Source organism: Megalops cyprinoides, chromosome 24 (genome assembly GCF_013368585.1).
Source record: "Megalops cyprinoides isolate fMegCyp1 chromosome 24, fMegCyp1.pri, whole genome shotgun sequence".
Classification (NCBI taxonomy): Eukaryota; Metazoa; Chordata; class Actinopteri; order Elopiformes; family Megalopidae; genus Megalops; species Megalops cyprinoides.
The window spans coordinates 7,592,040-7,615,582 of record NC_050606.1 but is presented as its reverse complement, the minus strand read 5'-3'; the positions used below and the strand labels follow the sequence as shown (position 1 = coordinate 7,615,582).

The 23,543-nt window shown below is 44.3% G+C and overlaps 1 protein-coding gene across 1 annotated transcript in view; it reads left to right on the top strand.

Moving 5' to 3' along the window:
* Positions 1-20,678, top strand: part of LOC118770833 (apoptosis regulator Bcl-2-like) — a 39,225-nt gene extending 18,547 nt beyond the window's left edge. Inside the window, exon 3 of the mRNA XM_036518561.1 lies at positions 20,431-20,678. Coding sequence (XP_036374454.1) covers positions 20,431-20,568 — 138 coding nt within the window. The 3' untranslated portion in view covers positions 20,569-20,678. The remainder of the gene's footprint in view (positions 1-20,430) is intronic.
* Positions 20,679-23,543: the final 2,865 nt, after the last annotated feature.

Here is a 23,543-nt window from a genome sequence, read left to right as displayed (position 1 = left end):
GTGGGTGATGCCGGATAGGCTGGCATTGCAAGCAAGGAAGCGTGAATCTGTAAAACTGAAAAAATGTAACCCCTCGCAGTCCGCCCTGCTTACCCGTTCCTGAAGTCTGAAAGGATTGGTCAGGGTTGGGAGAGAGGCCCGGCCAGCCATTCCTGCTTATTGCCCACTTCTCAGGCTCTGAAATCTCAGGCTCCGGGACAACATGTTTGGCAATGTCTGTTTCACTGAGGCCCGAAACATGTCAACAGCCTGGTGAAAGGAAAGAAGTTTATTTTCCCCGTTGAAAAAGCACTCTTTTTCAAGTTGTTTTTCCAGCATGGGTTTTTTCCTCCTTTGTGGAACAACTTGAAATTGTGCAATGTCTAAAAATCTACTGCATATGAAAAAAAAAAAACAAAACAGAAAAACAATACAACTGAAAAACAGACTTTTGGCAACAAGGAGATGATATTCAGTTTTACCAGATTTATCCCTTTCATAGTTTCTGTTAAACCTGCAGTATTTGCATAAAAACTGGACAGCCCTTTCAACCATTACCATTAGCGTTCCATCAACAGCATTCAACCATCAACCTTGGATCAGCGTGTCCAGGGAAGTAATGCCCTGTAAGTGTTCAGATCTTGTAGGTCTTTAAGCCTAAGTCCACTCCCACACTGTAAACTCTAGAATTAGTCATAAGCAGAGAAATGAATTGCTTTGCATTGACCTGACAGTGTGATGTCATGCGTCAGCCCTCTACCAACGGAACCCTCGTTATGTAATCTCCTCTGCCCAACAACGGGGACCAAAATACACAGTTACATGGAAAAGTCCCCTTATGTAAATCTCTGAATAATGAAATGTGATCATCCTTATAGATGTGGGTCAAGATCCCCCTGGTTCCCATCTTACATAAATGCATATGCATTTGTGTGTGTGTGTGCATACGTGCGTGTGTGTGTGTGAGTGAGATACTGTAACTGAAAGGAAAGAGCTGGGATCCCAATGGTGGGGGACCGGGTTGAGGTTGCTGGTGATGCTGAATATGTGAAGTGGGTTTTTGCTGGTGTAGTTGTTCATTGCAGAGCACTTAAAGTTGTTCAAACGCCTCACCGGCGTGAGTGATTCAGTATCATTCAGTCTCATGATAAATAAATGCCATGCTCCCAGATACAGCCCTTTTAAAACCTCCGCAAGTGGAAAGGAACATTCCCCTCACTGGCAACGTAAGTCTTGCCCCCTCAATCCAACACCCCCCCCCACACACACACACACACGCTCACACTCACACACACAGCTATTGTTATATTCTCATTGGAGTCTCCCTCATGGCAATTTATTATTTGGAGAGGGAAGAATATTGAAACAATATGACTGATTGACTCATGCTTTGAAAAACTCCCTCGAGTTGAGCTGAAGTCCAGGACTTGGGGTGAGCTGACTTGGGTGAGTATCTCTGCTCTGCCATGAGAGAGTGAGGCGCATGAGCCAGAGTAAAAATAATTGCCTCGTTGCACCTGCTCTTCATGCTGTAACGACTATTTTTTTTTTTGAAGGCGCCCATAATAACCACTTCAAACGGAGACCAGGCAGTTCCTTCAGTTAGGTCACTGCTGCCTGCTGTCATTAATGTTTATGAGAGCTAGCAAACCGATCCTCATTTCTGCTGTTCACAACACACCACTTAAATGGGTGGGTTTTTTTTTTAATATACACACAGACCTCTGAAAAGACTCTAGAAGGCATGGAACTGTGTTTTATTTGTTTTTACCCAGGTAGTCGCTGCAGAATTTCGGTGCTGTAAACAGTAGTTTGTACTGCTCTGTTAGAAGACATAATTATAGTTATCAAGGGACAGATCAATTGAAAGTCGAGGCAGGGGAGGGGAACGTTTGAGCTTTGATGTTATTAATGTTGTTAATTTGCCTAACGCGATCTGTAAAAGGTTTTAATATGTTGTCAAAAACAGCCGTTTTACAGCCGTTTGGTTATCATTTGGTGTTGTTTTGATTGCGTTAGAGTTGCGTTTAAAGAGTAGTTCATTTCTATTCATCCCTTCTTTTCTCAGATTAAATTGTACACATGGGCGGTTTCGCCATGACGCTTTTGAAATTCTGGCAGGACGAAAACAAAGCGCAATCTTGAAGATATTTCAGAATGTAGCATGCCGTAACATTGGAGCGTCATTGTTCTTATCTGCACGAGTTTGTGGTTTATGCGGCATTTAATCAAGAGATTCTTTGCAATCGCAATTTTTTGATACCGTGAAAGTATGTCACATAATTCCCACCTTGTCTGCCGGTCACATGGCTGGTTCAACAGCGTGCTGTTTGAAAGAGATAATGCTGCTCATTATAGGCCGAACACGTAAGCCCTATTCACTGTGGACCAGTTTGTCAGATCCCAGAGAGTTCACTCTTTTCCCACCTTGTGGGTAAGTGCAGTTGCATGTGAGGCCAGCAGCCAGGAGCTTCTTCCCTGGCCATTTTACCCACCATTTGCCAGAGCATGTCAGGAAACACCCCTGGAGTTCTGTTTTAATCATTTCCTGTGATTTGTGACGGTTCCAGGCACGTCATCAATTTTAAAGCTGTTTACTCTGAAAACAGGAAAAAAATGCACGTATTAAAATTGACATTCCACTTCCTGATAAAAAATGAGAAGAAAGTTTTCCTAAAATGCAGTATTGTATGCCTCAGCTTAAAAAGCTCACATGGTATTTTTACACCAAAATTGGTTGATTTATGTTTATTAACGTTTATTTGCACGGCTGAACATTCGCTACTCAAAATATAGGCTTGTAAGTCACTTGAGCATCATGTGATGGAAGCAACATACTAAAACCATTGTTCCTTCACTAAATGGACGCTCATATGGCTAAAAAAGTTTATCCAGGTGTGAGGCAAAACAGCATGGAAGGCCGGGAGAACGAGTCTTATGTGAGCAGTGTTAGAAACTTGACTTCAGCACCATTAACTCAAATATGCCACGTCATTTTACAGCCTTATTTTGTGTCAGTACCATTCATTTCAACACGGCAGACACAAAAACAAGAGCCAAAAATAGAAAATGGTAGAATGAATGAACCATGATGAAGGTCATTGTGAGTGGTCTTGGCTGTGTAATACATACACAGTCTATATAATATATAATATTGTGTAATATATACAGTCTAGTCCTTTGGTATTTTGACAGAATGATGGCTGGCAGCTTTGGCGATGTGTAGGTTAGGTATGGAAAGTCACGGTAAGAAGCAGGCCACAGAACATATCTGGAAACCTTGTCAGTGGGAGATGACTTCTTTTTCAGATAGTTCCAGTGAATCTAATAATAGCATGGTTCATGCATTGTGAAAGCACAGCCACTCATTCCACAACTCTTTTTTATGGAAGAAAAGCTGTCAAAAGCTGATGACACAATGTTTAGGTAATTTCACTAAACATCACTAAACAGCAAAGTGTGGTTAAGGCAGTACATGGTAAATGGATACTTCTCAGTACTTTTTTTTGAGTTTGCTTCATAAACCTTTAACCTGACCTTTGTCTACTGTAAACCGATGATGCATTTATGTCACAGGGATACAGAGAGTCCTGTTTGCATGTCACAGTACACAGCTGATTCTCTATGCTGTTGGTCAGATGCGTGCGCAGGCTAGTGAGCACTGTCTGACTTTCTTCAAAAGGTTAATACAGTAATTATTAACTGTGTGTTATTACAGTTGAAAGACAGTTCTGCTGCGTTGTACTTCAGCACAGTTATGATGCACGCATCACCCTGTTGTCGGTCATTGAGGTAATTACACTGCTGTTTTGTAACTATTGCTGCAGTGGAGCATAAAAACCTCACAGGTGCAGCATGTACTGCAGCATATTCCAAAAGAAGCTCAAATAACAGGAACACGCATGCTGAAAATGCTTCCTGATCTAATGGTATAATGGAAATGATGCTCTTTGGAAACGTAAAGGCAACATATACAACTATACCACTTTGTGTAAATCTGCTGTAAGGTTATTTCATGTTTGCATCAAAATCATACACTTAGTATCGTACCTCAAGGAACACCTAGTACCCTACATGCATCTTCTCAATGATGCATGGTTAGGGTTAGGGTTAGTTCCCTATTCCACTGTACCCATGTAGATGCTCTCTCCTATGTATACATAGTATTTATTATTCATAAGTTAAATATATTAAGTGTGTTGTGTTGTGTTCCAGCCATGTAAAGAACTGAAATACCACATGAAAGGTGCTATATAAATAAAATCTTACCATATTTATGAGAAAAGTACCTTTGGATCTGAAGATAAATTTGCCCTTTCATTGACCTTATGCAAGTGTCAAAGTTTCCTGTATTTTTTTTTCTTTCTTTCTTTTTTTACTTTTTGAGGAGGAGAAGGGACAGATGAAAGCACAGGTCTCAGCCCAATGGGGTGATTTGGTGATAGTTGTGATTAATATGTTTTTTTTTTTTCCATATTCTGCTTCAGATCCACTGAAACAGAAGGCTCAGAGGAGCCGCGCGGAGGCAAACCTGAAAGTCTTCCGTGTATTTACATGTTGGGCTCTTTTTTTTTCCATTGACCGAAGAGCTGCTGGCTATGTGTACACAAACACGATGCAAATTCCAAAACCCAGCATGCCAGAGAGCGCTCTGGGGCCAGTCTTCAGAGGCCACGCGAGGAATCTCTTGCCGTACAGACAGGAGCCCACTGCTGTGCCTCAGCCTAGTTTTTTTAAATTCTAAACTGTCGACCGTGTACCAAAAAAGTAATACCAGGAGCTTACAGATTTTAAAATCAAAGGATTATGTTCTTAATATTGTCTTTATCATATTTATTTGTAATCTTTGCAGTACTTTAATGTATGTTCATGCACTTTCACGTGGACCAATTATGCACATGCTAATATTGTAGAATACAGACTATTGCAAAGTTACAAATATCATAAAATACATAATATCCATGACATTTTAGTAGCAGCAATTGATTTAGAATGTACCCTTCATAATCACACATGCTCAGGACAGTTGTGAAATTCTTTTTCTTATCTCGAGTATGCACATAACTGAAGTAAGTAAAAACAGTAGGCTTAACACCATGCAATCAACTGTAATATACTGTATGTGTGCAATAATTGGGAGAATTGTAGAAAATATGTATCTATGTGTGTATCTAGACGAATACAGAACATTGTATTCAACATAGTTTTGTTTTATAATTTGAATTCAGTTTAATTTTAAGAGTCACTACATCCATGTCATCTTGCCAGCATATTTTCACCTTATTTGCCCTTCTTTTACCAAAAATTATGCTGTAAATCCAGCAATCCTCTGCCTTTAAACCGGCAAGGAGATTCTGGAGCAGCGCGCCCAGAACAGGAAGGCACTCGGACCCAAGCCGCAGTGATGCAGTGGTTTTACTGCGGTCTCCCATTTCTGTAACAGCAGCCCTTTCTGAGCGGGGCAGAGAAGAGCGAGAGCAGGCTATCTGCGGACGCTGAGGGATCTGAAAACCTGGCCGGAACCCCGGCCAAACGCCATTCCTGTGGAGCTCTGCGGGGTTTTTAAATGAGTCAGCTCGCCGGGGGTGGAATGCTGACCCGTGTGGGCCCTCCAAACCTGAAATAGGCTAGGATTACACTGAGGTGCTCTGCCCCGCTCTCCTCGCTCATTGCTGTCTCCTTCAAGCGCATGCTGCCTGGATGCTCAGCTCGCTAATGAGGTGCCGAGAACTGTGGGTCGAGTTTTGCCAGAGTTAGTGTGATAGGCAGTTTTCTGCAGTTTTCGCACCATTATTTTTAAATCAGTTTCATTATGGCACATACAACACACACATTCTGTCCAGAAACAGATCTCCATCTCAGCTCAGGCATCAGACCAACGGCACTGATTGTTCTGCAGAACGGTGGGGGGTGGGGGGGCGGACTTCCTGTCCCCGCTGCCAGCCGCGCGCCAGTCTTCGCCAGGCCTGACTGATGACTCAGCCACCGTCATTCACCCTGCTGTCCGGCGCGCGTCATCCCCGACCTTAATGGACCCCCCCCCCTCAGATAGAACACTTTTATTAGATTCAGCCTTTATTTATAGCACGGGATGCTGAAGGCCGTGTGTTTTTTTCCCCCACTTCCTCTGGGAGATGGCAAACGGCACATGCTGCCTGTGACCTTTCCGAGGGCCCTGTACCAGCCTTTATGGAGAATCACTGTTACAGAGACACTCCAGCTCCTGTGGGTCAACTGCTTCAGACGACTCAGACAGGCTGTCATCACCCAGCTTGGCGTTAGAAAGTCGTGAGGATATATATATATATATATATATTTTTTTTTTTGATCCACGCTTTCAAAGTGCTATCCAAGTCCAAGGCTTCATCATTATTTTATCATGTATGCATTTCTCTTACGAGCGAAAAAAAGAGGAGTTGACTTTGCCCTTTAATATTTTATGTGTTAGATGCAAACCCATCTTACTTTATTGTTGAAGTGATTTTAATTTACTGTAAATGTAGTGGTAGTAAGAAAGCATGTGTTTCTGACATGCTTCATGTTGTTACATTATTTATAAATGTCATTGATGTAAATGATGAATAAAATGTCTCTGGAGAGCTCCCTTGAATTAGATTTAGTGAAATGCGATCGGTTGTCTGACAATTAATGAAGCAGCCTTCGACAGCCTGACTCAATGATTTGAATCCTGTATCTACACAGTTAATATTAATACTATTTACATATTTGGCAGATGCTTTTATCCAGAGTGACTCATACGTTCATCATGACATTTATTAAGTGCATGTCACAAGAGGAACTACAACAAGGTTCCATAATAGTAACAGCCTGTAAGACAGTAAACGAGCACCAAATTCAAATAGAGTGGGAAAAATATAAGGATGCAGCTGTAGCTCTTTTTGCTTAAATACCATTTAACATTGATCCCAAACAGCATAGCTATTTCATATTAGGATGCACATAGGGCCTAATAATGACTTGTGAGAGCAACATTAGCTTATAGCATAGTGTCTGCATGGTGCCAATAGTTATCCATGAAAGCAGCCTTACCTTGCCTGCCATATTTGCACTCATTATCAATGACTATAAAGGCTACATTAAACAATATCAGTGTGAAGGAGATCCTTCACCTGCCCCATTGAAACTAAATGCTGTTAATTGTTAAAATGTTAGGTTTAAGGGCCCTTTGTCTTCTATCCATTTCAAATCTACCTAAAGGCAGGTCATGTTCCCTCAATTTCACCTAAACCTGTAATTGCCTGTCTGTCATTGTAATTGTCTGATGCGCATGTGAAGCCAGCCATTGGTTAACGGGACACACCTGCCTAATCAAAGGTGCATTAAATACAGGTGTGTGTGTGGGTGCTGTTGGAGGCACACTTTTGTGAGCTGCTTGTCCCCAAAGCTGGGGTACTTTTTGTTGGCTTTTCAAAAACTAACTTACTATTTTTATTTTTATTTATTTTAATTTTATTTTAAATTCACTCTTTCTGTTTAATTTTTCTGTGAGAAGTGTCAGCCAGCTTCATCACAGTCAGATTTCATTTGGGGGTTGGTTACTGGGTGCTGTAGGGCATGTCCATGTTTTGGGATTGTGCAGTCCTGACAGCACAAGGGTAGCTAGTTGCTACTGGTGGGCTAGAGAGGTGAGGGAAAGGTGGTTTCAGCAAGTGTGTCCATTGAGACCAGAAGCTACTAGGCAAGGAGAGGTTAATGAGCAGAGGGTTCATGCAGGAGTATAAATTTTGATGACAGATTAGAGCTCGGAAGGAGCTGTTTCCTTGACTGCACTGAGATGCTCCAGCAGTCCCCCACCCCACCCCACCCCAGCAACAAAGGTGTGTGCTGTGCAGGGAAGCTATGTACTGAGCCTGTTTGAGGACAGGAGAGGTGCTGCCACTCCCAGCTAATCCACCTCAAGGTTATCAGAGGCCTTTGTTTGCGGTGGGATGATGGGAGTTTATAAAATCAGTACACAAAGCTGGGATATTGAATAATTGAATGGTTCACTCATTTCACAAAAGGGCAGGGTTTAAAAGGCCGATGGGGGTGTCGGGTTTCAAAGAGGTCCTTGATGATGGAGCCAATGTGACATCCACCCTGATCTGGCCTGCGCTCGCTCCCGTTTCACAGGGGCCGACAGACAACAAAAAGATTTTGAAAGCTTTGCCAAACCCGTCACCCTGCAAGCATGCATGTGACGAGGGGCCCAAAGAGCCATGTATCGGGAGCGACCGAAGAAAGAAAGCCACAACAATAATTGTATTCATGGCAACCCGTGGTGATTTACAGGCTATCCTGTTACACATGTCTACATATGTCTAAATATATCCCTTAGGTGCTTTCTATTTAGCATGGTATGCACTGCCACTGGTGTGCTTTTGAGCACCGCCAAGCCAGGCAATCCCATGTGAGCCATAGCTATGTCCTTACCTTCAGGTTATTTAGGTGCACGCGTACAGGGCGCCCTGTTCTTTTGGAGGGTGTTAAGTAAACTGAGACGCCCTGCCTGCCAAAATATTGTCTCATGCATTAAACATGCTTTAAGATGCTTTATGATCTTTGCAGCCGTGTGCCAAGTAAAAGAGGACTTGGCAAATACAGCAGCATGCTCTGTTTTACCCATCATTTCAGGGTGAAGTTAACCTTTTTTTTTTTTTTTTTTTTTTTTTTTTTTTTTTTTTCTTCTAGTGCAACTAATTTGTGTGCTTCATGATTAATTAATAAAACCAGTAGGGTGTCACAGGACAAGGTGTCTCCACTAATGAATGTCACACTTGAGAATATTTATTTAAAGAAAGCAAATCTGACAAATTCAGTGCTATGTCTTGCGCTTTAAAGATTCATTTAGGATGCTTCTTGAGGCAGTCTGCGGATTATGTGACTTCGAGAGTTATTGTCAATATATTTTTGTCTCTCTTCTGACCGTTTCATCGGAAGCTGGTGCTTTCCAAGGACATAGTGTCTTTGCTGACCTGCATGTTTTAAGCGTATTGAACAAACTGAAAAAAAAGCTTAAGTAGTCAGTTTTCTGAAGGTAGGTCGATAGACTAATCCCAGCAATCAATCCGCCTCGATCCAACCTACCAAGCATAAGACTAAAGGTCAGCAGGTGGGTGTAGGCTTTGTGAGATGAGACCATCACGGCACATTGCGTTACAAGAAGAAGAATCTGAGGGTTAGTTACAGACCAAAGGGATTTCGGTCCACGCAGACGTGTTTAATGTCTGTTCAGTGTTCACCGTCTTGCAGACTTCCAGATGCCTGCATCTTAGAAACCGACATCAACAGGGGCTTGGTCAAAAACTGAACATTGATCGTGTGCACAGGACTTCACAAAGCACCAGACCTCTTGTGACCAACTGTAACTACCTAAATAAAGGACAGAAGGCAGGCATGTGCTGAGTATCTGGTCATAATGGAGTAGCAGTGTAAGGTGTAGGGCTGGTAACCAAAAGGTTGCTGGTTCAATTCCCCCGATGGGGCACTGCTGCTGAACCCTTGGGCAAGGTAGTTAACCCACAATTGCCTCAGTAAATATCCAGCTGTATATGGACAGAGTTGTAACCTTTGTAACTTGCTCCAGATAAGAGCATCTGCTAAATGACAATAATGTAATGTAATGAATGTCTGAGGAGTTAGTATTAGCAGCAGCCTCTGTGATATCACAGCACTGAAGACAGAATCACCCACAGAATTAGCAACAGCAACAACTTCTACGATGTCACAGAATTCTAGACAGCATCATTGGTATTAGTGGCCTGTATGATGTCATAGTGGACAGGTTGTGCTGCACCTGGAGATTCTGACCTGCAGCTGTCATGGCCTGGAACCTGAGAAGGGGGGGTAGGGACAAAGTCCCTGTGCATTCCATATGTGCACTAGATTATGTAATGAGAAAAGCTGTTGCAGATCTAAAAGGGTTTTTTGAAGGTAGTTAAGAGAAAATAACCTTAGATTCAATAAATATGATAAACATCGCCATTGACACAAACTAGCTAATACATGTAAAAAGCTTTTCACATAGGATGTGTATTCATTTTACTTGTGTGCTACACAGTTTGGCCAAATCATAACCAATTATGTGACCTTCTGACTCGGTACCATAAGTAATGGCTGCTTGGCCAGATCTTTAATCCAGGGAGATGAAGCCACATGCCTGTTATCATTGTTATCGGAGTGAGAGTGATTATTTTTCCGGCCTGTGAGGGAGGGCTTATTGTGGGTATTTCCTCAGTTCAGCAGCAGGTCAACACGGCACCCACCTATCAAAGTGTTGATTGAATCGCAGATAAACTGGATTAAGAGTTCCCCCTCCTCCTGCATCCATAGCAGTTGATTAATTACCTGTTTGGCCTTTTCATTTAGCCAGCATGGGGAATCCCCCCCCCCCCCCTATATCTGAAGAGCTCTTATTTTGAAGCAGGGCTGAGAAGTGTCTTTGAACAGTCCAGCAAAGCATGCTGGGATGGCGGTGGATATGGATGGCTTGAGGGGGACGCTGGTGAGATGTCTGTGATTTAGTTGCCAAGTAACCTTAACCTACACCTCCCCTCAGCTTTCTAATGAGCAGAATTCCCATGTTCTGCTCAATTGCATTCAGAAATGTTTCTAAATGGAGTCGTTTCACAACAGTGTTTCCTAAGGGGGCTGAGGTCAGAACAACAGAAAGCCGGCCAAACAAGTACAATGACCCCCCCCATTGATTCAAATACTCTTGCCTTTTTAGTTTATAAATGACACAAGATTTATGGCTTGTTTAGTGAATCAGACTGAGCCATCCAAAAGTAGTTTGAACTGGATCTTCTCAAAAGAGACATTTTAATACCAATAAAATTAAATTACTAAATGAAATGAATAAATTAATTCCTTGATTTTAATGGAAACTGTGTAGAAATGCTGGCAAGTCAAAACGTTTGATTCAAAATGTTTAATTTCAAAAGCAGGTAATCGTTTTTGAAATAAAGATCTTTAAAAGAAGTCTTCTGGACATTACTCCATGAAATAGGTTTTCATCATTGGTGAGAGCCAATATCCTCTACACATCGCCAGTGTTGGGCAGGAGCGCGTTCATTCAAACGTGCTCATTTTTCCGGTGAACGGTGAACTTGAACGTATCCGTTTGCAGCTAAAGAACGTGAACTTGAGCTCGTTCAGGTTTGCGCAAGATTCGGAATCCTTGGGTGCGTTAAAGTTACTGCTTGATGAATAAACACGGACGGTGTTATTCCATACTTGAGACGTTTTTATTAGTGTAACTCATCAGATGGGCAGCTCGCGACCAGCTGCCCATATCCTGCGTAACAATCACTGAGCATGTAGACGTACACTTAAAATAGTCCCTGGAGCACCTCATTTGAAAAATGGAAGAAATGAACCGGGACTGCGAACTTCATTCAAAATTCAGAATTGTGAACTATGAACATGTGAACTTGTTCATTTTAATCCTTGTGACCTGAACTTTGAGCTAGCTCTTGTGAAGTGTGAACTTGCACAGCACTGCACATCGCATTTTACATGCCAAGAATTTTAGCTGATGGAGTGTAGAGCCACTGTAGAATTTAGAACCGCTTCTGCAGTTCTGTTTGGAATCCTTTGTCTTTGTTTTCAGTCATGTGCTGCAGAATACGTGGGAAAGACAGCTGAAATCTCTCACCCCAGTGAGAAGTCGGTGAGCGTTATTGGACACAGACAAAGCGCCTTTGCTCGTGAGAAAAGCAAATCTGCCCGAGTCAGGTCAGGACAGCTTAGCGAGGGGGAGGCAAAGCAATTAGCTTGCTGGGTAACCTCCACACACTGGCAACCCAGTGGTTGAGTCTCTCATTGAGTTTTTATTAGAAGATCATATTATTAGAAGAGTTGGGGGAGGGGGGAGGGGGTTGCTCTGAGTGAGACTTTTTGTAACCGTATTTATCAGCTTACTAGACACACAAAGGATGACAAACCTTTTATGTTACATATTGTATCGATACAGTTGGACTCTTACTGAAGTGTATGAGGTCCAGTACCTCACTCATAGATACAAACACCATGGATTTTGAACCTAAAACCTAGTGGTAACAAGCCCAGGTCCTAACCACAGATTCCCGGAGTTGATGGAATGTTGTAATAAAGCAGGATGATGAGATCTCGGGACCCGGTGACTGGTGACTTCCTTGTGATTGCAGCTGACCTCATAAATTATTTGCCGAGGAGAGAGCGTTGAAACTGACTTCCAGTTCACCGCCCCCCTACACGAAGGAACAACACATGATTTTGCCTCATGACTCTTTGCTACCTTCACAGCGATGAGACAAAACCTTCAGGAAAAAAAAGCACATCAGTTTACCCATCAACACACAGCGTGTGTAACGAAAACAGTATTCCTCTATGGAAAAAAGAACATAATTGCCTGTAGCTATGGATTCCACCATCAGAGGTCCACAGGAGTTCAGATGGATAAGGTGTCTCATGGGTGCAGAGTCCCAAACAGATTAACCAATGAGGAGCTTCTCAGATTGTTACACAACTGTAGCATCCCGTGGTGTGCACCAGACTTGAAGATATCGATCCTTCCTTGTGCCAATGACTCAGGTTTTTGTTGCTGCTTTGACAACTGGTTGGAAAAAGTTTGAGAACTTCAGCTTAGAGCTGCTCTGTCTTAGAAAAAAAATATATATAATTTGATCCAGCCATCAAAGAGGGAATATGAAATTAATTTTATGTTATGTTCACTGGAAATGTCAAAGTTGAGCCTCAGGGAAATGATTTTATTTGACATACCAAGCACACTCTTAACAATGTGGCATTTACAGGGTGGTTTTGGATATTCACTTGAGCACTTTCTTTGACTTATCTTTTAAAAAGATTTTATCTTCATAGAACAAGCCACAGGTGGAGTATACTGTTATTTTCCCATGTGGTGGTCTTTGTATAAAGATCAATGGGGCGGGCTCAGGAGAGGACATGTGCCATACATTTTTGTAAAAGTTCCAGTTCCCATTCTGTGTGGATCAAAGACTGTGCAGTGTACAGGTTACACCTACAATCAACCTGGGAAAACCTTAAACAGCTCACACTGTTTGAAAATTAACTGCAGACTGTGGTTTCAAGGGGCTGTTGGTGTGGTCATATTTTGAATTTGCTCAGAAGATTAATTAGTGCCCCAAAAAAAGCAGATAAGGAGGAAACAGTGTTTGAATCTCACATTTGTTTTAAATATTAGGTAACTAGCTGCAGAATAGAGCAGTTGTACTCCACACTGGGCCATCTGCAATACTGTCCTAGGTTACAGTCAGTCTGAGCCAGTGCAGAAATGGTACCATGGTCAACAACGAAGTTATTGGTGTAAGTCTGCTTTTGTTATCTGGAAGTTTCCATATGCTGCATCATGCTGCTGCTTGCATGTTACGTTACATTACATTACATTACATTACACATATTTAGCAGACGCTCTTATCCAGAGCGACTTCCAGCACAATAGACATCAGTACAACCACTTCCACAGACATCTTCACAGAGAAGGTGTAAAGCCATTTTTCTGTTAATGTATACAGTGAGATACAGAGAGTGACTTGGTCTGAGACACAGACACAGACACAGACACATTTATGAAAAGCAGTAACAAAGGTCAACATTTTACTAAAAAGATCTGACAAAACATTAATCAAATGGCCTGAGTCACTTCCTCTGAAAGGTCACTGTGTTCCTGTTATTTGGGTCAAAAATCCACAGCCCTCTTAAAATGAAGACAGCGGGTCATATCTGATCATGTCCCACCCACGTTATCAGATTTATATTATAGATGCATAGACACAGTAAAAGTCACATTTTTTAAACGTCCACCAAGGATGTAACTCCACAACTCATAGCCTGCATCTGTTTATTTGGTTATATATTTGTTGTTGAACTGTAATGTTACAGGCACTATATTTTCTCATGATATTCACAATTTGCCAAATTATGCACTGCGCAGGCCTTCAGTTATAAAATTTAAGTTGTTAGGCAAATAGGCGATGCAATAAAGCAGTAGCATTGATGTGCCAGGCCAAATGGCTCCCTCGCTCCTCCTCAATCCAAAACACACTTCTATTGGCAAGTATAGCGGGGAAAGCCCGACAGATGCTCCGAACAAAAGCTGGAGGGGAGCCAGAGGTGACTTCTGCGCTGGGGAAGTGTAAACAATGAGGCACTCCAGCTCTCTCCGCTAATGGGCTTGCAGGGGAGCGCAGAACAGAGGATGTGCCCTCAGCCAATGGGCTTTCAGCTTTTGAGAGCAGGATAATGCTGGAGCATGCCCCCTCGGCCAATTGGCTTTCGGCACTGCGGTGGAGTACGCTTTAAGCACGTGCCCGCTCAGCCAATGGGCTTTCAGGGTTTGAGAGAACACAACGGAGCATGGGGCAGGCCAACCCCGGTCAGTGGGCTTTCAGGAGTACAGAACAGGTCACACCCTCAGTTATTAGCTCTCTCTGCTTGCTTTATTCAGCAGATCCAGCATACGATATGACAGGCAACTTGGGTCATGTTGAGGTTTAAACTTAACTGTTGCTTGTTGTTGATTGTAGTGGTTCTGAGTTGCTTCCTTTCTTATGTGAAATGGTCCTCGCTCCCGAAACTGGATACTGCAAGAGTTATGCCACCCAGCGCCTACCTATCAGAATAAGTTGTGCACACAAACATGGATGCCACGTTCGCTGGTTTTCTAGCAGCATTGGATGATACAGAATAAAGAAGGCTCCACTGCAGGGTCATCAGTCAGACAGATGCATACCAAAACTGTTGGCTCAGAGAGCAGTGGCCAAGCGTTTGGTTTTGCAGTCATCACGGCTGGCTCTTGATCTTTTTTTGGGAAAATCGGACATCGTGTCCACGTGCAGATTTCCTGCGTCTGGCTCTGCTCTGCGCAGGCCACAGAAGTGTGGAGACGCTTCCCTGCACAAACTCGCAGCCCAGCGAGCCCAGCAGTGAAGAACTGGGTTTCAGTGCTGGCTTATAATGGGTGTGAATTACATGTTGTGAGTCTGCAACACAGGCAGCAGTTTTAAGAAGCAGAAAGGAGTGGGGGGGGGGGTTGTGGGGGCAGGGGGGTTTGCAAGTGTGTCCGAAGTCTGAGGGAAAAGGAAAACCACTTCCTGTCCAGCTGCTCCTCTGTTAGTGGACTCCTCAGTTTCCTTTGCCTAAGGGCACCACCTATTCCACGTCTCACAAGCCAGTCCTGAGTTCAAATACGTCCAGTGTGCACAAGTGTGTCAATCAAAAACTCCATCCTTCTTTTTTTTTTGTTGTTTTTGGCTCCAGTGTACTTTTATTCTCCACAAAAATGCACCAAGGCAAAAGCAACGTAAATAATTTAGCCACACGCTTGAAGGGAGGAAGCAAGTCAAATGCCTTTCTGAAAACAATGGCATGTTATATGGAAGTAAGGCTGTCGTCCACTAGAATTCAGGGGCATTTCTGAATTATGACAAAAACCACATTATTCCAAATAAATTATGTATACAGCATGAACAACATGGTGAAACCCAGAAAGACAATTCCTGTCTAAAGATGGTTTTCACTGTTTTTTTTGTGCTTGAATGCTTTTATAAATAGTGAATGGATTCACAGGTACAGATGGTATGTTTTTTTTCTTTCTTCCTAGCCTTTTCTTCATAGCACTAAACGTGTGTAAGGGTATAAACATTTACACTTTGTCATTTATACAGAAACTCTTATTCAGAGCAATATATAAAAGGGTTAGGCTAGTGATGTCACCAGTCACCGGTGCTGCAACCAATAGAAGGAATCATTTACATAATGTACGGCACTCTGCTAAGCTCGTAGTAGGTGCAAGAGGGAATATGGGGATTTGACATACACGCGCATACGTCTCTACAAATACATCTTCAGCAAAAATGGACATGAACTGAGCCCTTCCTACCTCTGTGTGACAGGAAGGAAGGGGCGTTGCTAGGGACGCCGAGGTAAATGCGTCACGGAAAGGATGTGCATTGATGAGGCGAACAATGAGGTCATTTCTGTGTTTGCATCTTACTTATTGCTCTCACGCTTGGACATTGCTTCCAGTTTGACCCGAAGAGCCCAGCTCCCTGTGTGTGAGGTCATCTGCTGGCCATCGGCCAAAATCATCATTTTAGGTGTCTGGCGGGTGACACTGCTATAAAAAAAAAAAAAAAAAAAAAAAACAGCTTTTTCATATAAAGTGCACAGGGGGACAGGCTTAATATACTCAAAGGAGAGAGGTGCTGTATTTCTGAATGAAAATGGCTTATTCATGAGGCAGTTGTGTCAGCCAGTCAGGAGCCAAATGCAGACAAGACTTGTCTTCATAGGAATCTCATCTGCATACCTGTCAACTCTCCGGGGTTTGCCTGTGTGCTCCCAATTTTCAGAGATGTCTCCTTGTCAGGAAACAAAACAAAACTACCGTCTAGCTAGAAGCTTCTGTGTAAAATGTGATATGAATAAAACAAAGCCTTCTGATGGGCTTCACAATTTCACATACCTGCGGAGTTCAAGGAGCCAGATATACAATTCAAAGGATGGGGTTTGAGACCTATTCACTTCAGATGAAGGATTACATCTCTTGTCGCCGTTGCAAATCCTTCCCACCGATGAGTGATATTCACCTGGTTTAAAAAAAATCACATACCAACAGTTTCTCCTACTTTTCCCCAGCTGTCATGACTCTACTTTTTACCTTCTGCCCTGTTACCCAGCTTGGTGTGGTTTTTGTTCTGTCACTTGGTGATATCTACGGAACTGGAGTAGGAATCCATCCCGTGTGTGTGTGCACTGCACAATTCTGGAGTAGAAGGGTGCATGAAGCGAATTATCGCGGGCGAACTTTGACGTGCGTGACGTGCAAAGAGTGGAAAAAGCTTTGAGAAGACAAGTTTTGGTGAGTCTAGTCTAGTCTGTCATATCTGACCAAAAAAAAAAATCAAATACATGCTGTAGTTTGTGTCATGGCAAGGAAGAATTGGATCTTATGACTTGGAATTTAGGGGAATTCTCACTTCTTTAAATTAATTTAATACAAAATGCAGCTAACTGGACAACGGGAAAGAATAAATAACATAAATACGCACAGAGTCTCCACCTGGCTTCCATTTCCTGGCTAAAATCAGGCATCACTAGCAAATGATACCGCATGGAACCTGAAGTCATTCATGTCTTTCCCTTGTGTCAGTGGTCTTTTACGAGACAGTAAAATGTTATTCAAACAGGGTAGTGCAATGTGAGGAAGTAAGGCCATTGAGATTATTTGGTGCAAGGAAGCTGTGGTGAAAATGTGCAGCAAACTGAGGCCAAAAGTGAGGTCATTTCTGTGTTTGCGTGTCCAGTTAGCTCTTTCGCACTCCAAAAAAGGACGTCCTTCCTCACTTGGGGCCATTGTGACCCGTCTGAATGGCAGCCGGAAGGGGAACTCGAGAGCTCTCGGTTTGAGGTCATCCTCTGGCTCTCTGCCAGATTGCCCAATGAGTCTCCAGCCGGCGACACAAGCCGAACGGCTTTCGATTAAAAATAAACGCGCAGTCAGCTTTACTTCCCTTGAGCAGGAGATGCGGCACATTACCGAAAGCGAGCACCATGGCCATTCATGAGAAAGCCTGCGAGCCAATCAGGGCCCGAACGCAGGCTCTGCTGTCTGAAAAGGAAGCAGTGGTCTCTCAGAGCTATTATTAGCCCTAACCATCCACTGACACATTCTCGAGAAAGGACAACAGAACCCTCAGGCCTTGCGGTTAGCGAGCACTTCCATGGGAGGGAATGTTTTTTTTTAACACATCAATAAAGGATTAACTTAAAAGGCGTGTCAAGATCGTGTTTCCCCGCTCTTTCCATCACACAACTAAGAGGCACTCGGAAATGCTACTGTCCTGCGCACAATGGCTTTTGTTTCATTGATAGCTGTAGTGGCCAGAATGTTGGCCATGCCTCTAACTCTGCAACTCTATCCAACAGGACCGGGTATCTCAGCACTTAGAATCTTGCACGCTTATGCCCCAGTAGGATATTGTGATGCAAGCCAGAACTTGGCGGTTCCTTTTAAGTTCTATTGAGGACCATCCTCTTGGCCAGCCAGTTACTTGTAACCTTTTCAACGCTCTAATTGATGTCATAAAGGATGTAACTCAACCTGGCAGGGTGACAGTGAATATCTCAGGCTACCTGAATTTTTAGCTACATCTTTCCGCCTCCACCCCTCTCCACCACCTCCCTCTGCCTCCCTAATTCCACCCGGGAGAGAGGCCCACCCATTCTGCGTTGTGGCCATTATCATAGGCGTGTGCAAACAGAGCCAGCCTTTTCAAACACGGCGCGGAAGTGGCGCTAATCCGGATGTTTGCCGCGGCGCAGAGCAAACAGGGATTAGATACCGACTTATCAACACTCAGACCAGCCCTGTCATTCCCACTCGAGCTGGGGCACAGACACCCCCCCAGGGGAGAGAGATGTGCGGCGTTTGCTCTTCCGTCCCCGCGTGTATCCGCCCAAGACCAGCTGGCGGGTGCGGCCAGCGGACCGATAGCGCAGATAAGGCCGCAAGCGGAGCCGTAGGAAGTCAGCAGGTGATGTTGGCGGTGTAAACAGGTGGTTTTCGCTCGGGCTCCCGTGTGGCGTGTAAATACACATGATCCAGGCGTGAGTTCCGTGTGTCGCAGGTAAACACATGTGCGTAACGCTTCACCGGGTCATCACCAGCCCCCAGTCACCGACCCACCTGTCAGGCCGACATTGAAGCCGTCTGCTTTCCTGACGCAAGAGGGTTGCATAACGAACGCCGTGCGTATCAGGACACCGGCTAAAAGCAATCGGGTTACCGTGCGGAGCTGGATAACCAGCTCACTGCCTCTGGAAAGCTGCGCTGTAAAACTGTGCCAGATTGAGTCCGGTTGAAAGAGACTCGCTCAGCCCTTGGCACACTCATCCCTCACACTCTCTCAAAACCTCATCTCGTCTGCTCAACCTTTTTATCTTTCTTTTTTTCCTGACACACTAAATAATACAATCGAAACAACCATAGGCCTCATCTTTTATACTTCTCTTTCACCATGGCAGCCCTTAAGTTCCCCAAATCCCTGCTGTGGGTCTAACAAAAAAAAAAAAATAAATAAAAAAACACACTAGTTACTTATTTATAAGCCTGGGCTGTTTCAGACACAGGGGCCCACCACAGAACAGATCAGGGAGAGGGCGAGAGAAATCATTTTTAAACTCGTTTCTCGGCATCTCTTGTCTCTTGCACTGATCATGTCAAGGTCATCTTACAGAATGTGAGATACACCCTCCCTCACATCAGCGCTGCGTATCAAGCACCGCCGGCACTGATTTGGGATATGTGCCTTGACCAATTGCAAACGCTCAAAAAAAAAAAAGCAGCGCAAAGCCCCACTGCGTCTTTACAGCAGAGCGCTGCCTCATACAAGGTCTGTTGGCTCATATTAAGTTCATTATACACCAGTGAAGATGTATGGGGAAGAAGTTGAAAGCCCCTTTGAAATGTTTGTCATTTCCTGTCTAGACACAAGTGAGATGATGCATATTGCAGCGCATCCCCCCACTATGTACCATAATAAAGTATGTAGGGCTTGACCATCTTGGTAATCTATGAAGTGCTGTTACTCTGGCAGCGTATTCCAGAGCTACCAAATTAGGTATGAATGGATAAAACCCAGCAGAGCAGCCAGCTCTCTTTCAAAAGGATGAGCAGTTCTACAGACATGGTGGATCTCCAGAACCAGGGCTGAATAACCCTGCAAACTCTACTGCCCTCCAGCACCAGGGTTAAGCCCTGAAGTGTATTGTATTAGTTGCCCTATACGCTGTAATTGTACAAATCTGACAGTACTGTGTCCTCAAACAGACCTTGCTCTCAGCTGAGAACTGTCTCATTGTGGAACTGTACACATCCTGTCCCCCGTACTGTACTGTATGCACTTTTGTAAGTCGCTTTGGATAAAAGCATCTGCTAAATAAATAAATGTAAATGTAAGTCAGAACTGCCGATGCTCCATTGAGTGGCACACATCCAGAACCTCCGGTGTCTGAGTCTTTGGGAGACCCTGTTTGATGCTCTCTGCTTCCAAGCTTCTTCACAGTTACATTCTTGGCAATGCAAGGAGCATGATGCCATACACAAACCTTTGAAACGGCAGTGCAGCATAGTGGTAAGGAACAGGACTCTTAATCTGGGTACTTAATCCAGAATTAGCTCCATTAATATCCATCTGTATAAATGGGTAACACTGTAACCTATGTAAATCGCTCTAGATAAGAGTTCCTACTAAATAGTGTATAGTGCAGTGAAACAACGCATCTATCTGTGAATAGCACTGATGGCCCCACTGATATTCTGAGCTGTATTGGGCATCCATTTCAGAGAAGATGCCTTCATGAACAATTGATGTTTTTTTGTGTGATGTGACACAGGCTTACCATTTCCCCCCTGTCTCTCCCCCGTAGGACGCCTTTGTGGAGCTGTACGGCCGGCAGCGGGAGTCCATGTTCCACTGCTCCTGGCCCTACATAAAGACGGTGTTCGGGCTGGCCGCCCTGGGGGCCGCCGGCGTCACCATCGGAGCCTATTTCACACAGAAGTGAAAAAGCCACGCACTTTTAGACAGCAGTCAGAGGAGCGCTGCCCCCCACAGACAGCATGCGCGCACACACACACACACGCACACACGCACACGCATGTACGCATACACACACAGGGGTACATACACACATACGCATGCACACGCACACATATTTACATTTAGATTTACATTTATTCTTTTGGCAGAGGCTTTTGTCCAAAGTGACTTACAGGTGAGGCAGAGTACAACACAAGCAAAAAACCATACGGAGTAAACAATTTTAGAAGTGCTGCATGATCAGGTGTCAATGGTTGGCCAGAAAAAGTACAAGCTAGTTGGTGGAGCTAATGAGTGTGTTAAACCATTAGATTACATTTTATAGTTTAGTAGGATTTGAGACAGGAGAAATTCCTTCACATATACACACAAACACACGTGCGTGTGCACGAGCCCAAACCGACTGCTCTACAAAGTCAACACTTTCTACCCTCCATGTAGAGGTATAAAGAAGGCCAAAGTAAAGCAAGTGATTCTCCTTGTTTCTTTAAATGTATAATATGAGCATAAATCTGAGATTTAATGTGGGGGAAAAAGCTTACTGTTTCAGTGTAAATGGGTGTCCAGAAGCCACCGATTCAGTGCATGAATGCACACAGAGAATCCACTGTCTATCTGTAGGTGAAACTTGAAACGAGGCCTTAAAGGGCAACCTGGCATGTGAATGTGAACCCGCTGATTCTCTCTGTTGACAGAGGAGATGCCACAGCTCCTGGTTACACTGACCCGGTTCAATCTCTCTGTTTTAACCCCCCCTCCCTTACCCCCTGTCCCCCCCGAAGAGATCTCCCTTACCACTGCAACCACCGCCGCAGAGAGACAAATACACACACACACACACACACACACACACACACACACACACACACACACACACACACACACACACACACACACACACACACACACGTACTCACAGAGCAACACAGATCACAGGGACCGTCCAGTGCAGATCATTAAGGGGCTTGTGTGACTAGATGTGTAGTCACGTCCCTCATTTTCTCATATGGAGTATTACTAAACATCCAAGGTCATCTTTTCTGAATTCTGCACTGTGTTTTCCTCGTACTTCATTTAGTGCTAGCATGAGCACTTATTTGTGTCAGTTTCATTGGAACCAGAACACTTGGTCTCATTGCCATAGTGATTCTTTTGTTTTTCTGATCATTATAAAATGATGGCAGCCTTGCAACTTGTTAATATTTGTCTCTGTACATTTGCCTTTGTGCTCAGAAAGGCTATAATTAGACCACTGTGGGAAGGTCTGTAGAATGTGGGTTCATGCATGCCAGACTAAATGGCTTTATTCCTGTTGCCACTGTGGTGGGAAGCAGCCGGGAAGCTACAATAATGAGAGGTCAGAGGGCAATGTGTACCTGTGCTTTTCATAAGAGGACCTGCTGAAAATGGTCAAGCTAAATGAGGAGCAATCCAGACGACATGACCAATCCGCCCCCCTTTACGGAGGTGGGGCCTTTGCGTGAGTCAGAGAGGGTATGATGACCGTCGATGCTGACAGAGGGGATTTCAGCGCCTGTCCCAAAAGGTGTTTTTTCTCACTGAGGATAGGAGCCAGCCTGGACCTGACATGCCAGTGACAGGAATCTGTCGCTCTGGTTTGTTCAGCCTTCAAACAGATTCGTCACAACAGGGGGTGAGCTCAGCCGGCGGAGATGAAATGCAAAAAGGACGAACGCTCGTTTTAGCATGCTTGTGAGCGCATTTCTCTTTCCGCTGTGCCAAATCAATTTACCGAGCCACGCGCCTCGTCAGGAGCTGACCAGATGAGACCAGATCCGTGTTAACGACTTCAGACCGAACGCTTTCGCTCTCACACCTTGGATGTCAATCTGATCAGCGCGCACCAGACGTTATTTCTTGTTTTGTCGCTGTGAAAGGTACTACAGTGGAACAGGAGACGGTGTGTTCTTCTGACAGGTCAGGCAAGAAGGGGGCCACACCCGCTTGGCCTGCTGAGTTTCCATGGCTCTGTCAGAAGGCTGCCTGGTAACTATCAGGCCGCAGGCCTCCGATCAAAGCAACATGCGGCCCTTTGTTTAACGGGGAACAAAGTGATTACTGAGCTAAACAGGAGACAAGTCAGAAAGGGAGGGAAATGGAAGAGAAAGAGGAGGTAGAGAAAAAGACTGAAAGAGGAGGGTGACAGAGAAAGAGAGAAAGGGGAGAGAGATGATGAAAAGAGAGGAGGAGAGACAGGAAAATTTTCCCAGGCCACACAGGGAAGAAGTAGGGGATCAGATCAACATTCCACAGGTGCGCTCAGTCTCCTACTCCAGCTGCTATCTTCTGCTCTTTTTGATAAACTCTCTCGTTAGGAGCCGGCCTGCTTCATCGTCACTCAGCGTGTCTGTGAGCGTGTCGGGAGAAGGGGGGCGGCCGGCTGTCTGGCTGCGTTGACCCTGGTCCTTCAGAAGTGCCGGTCTATGTGGGTCTGCACTGCACAGCACCTTCTGTAGGTGCCGCTTTGCTTTTGGTGTTCCTGTTCGGGCTGCCTCTCGAAGTCTGCCAGTACCACCCACTTATCTCACTTCAAACCCCCCCCCCCCCTTCTCCCCCACCACAAACGGTCTTGAAATCTTTGGTTTCTTCAAAAACAGGAAGAACCTCCTCAAAACTTTTTTTTTTTTTTTTTTTGAGTCCCATTTCATCGCGTCTCCTTTCTGAATCTCTAATGGTACTGCCATACTGCCCAGCTGCTGATTAATGAGGTGCAGTGCTTGCCCACACACCGAAGGCGTTGTTGTGCGTACAGCAGTCAGGGACGTTACTTGCAGTGTCCTCCCCGCACCGCCCCCGCCACGTTCCACCACCCCTCATGCATCCCCCGCACTGTGGAACTACAGGACAGTGGGGGAGTCCTCTCCAAAACACTTCCGAGCTTATCTAACACAACTTCTCTAACTGTGCTTTTATCACGGC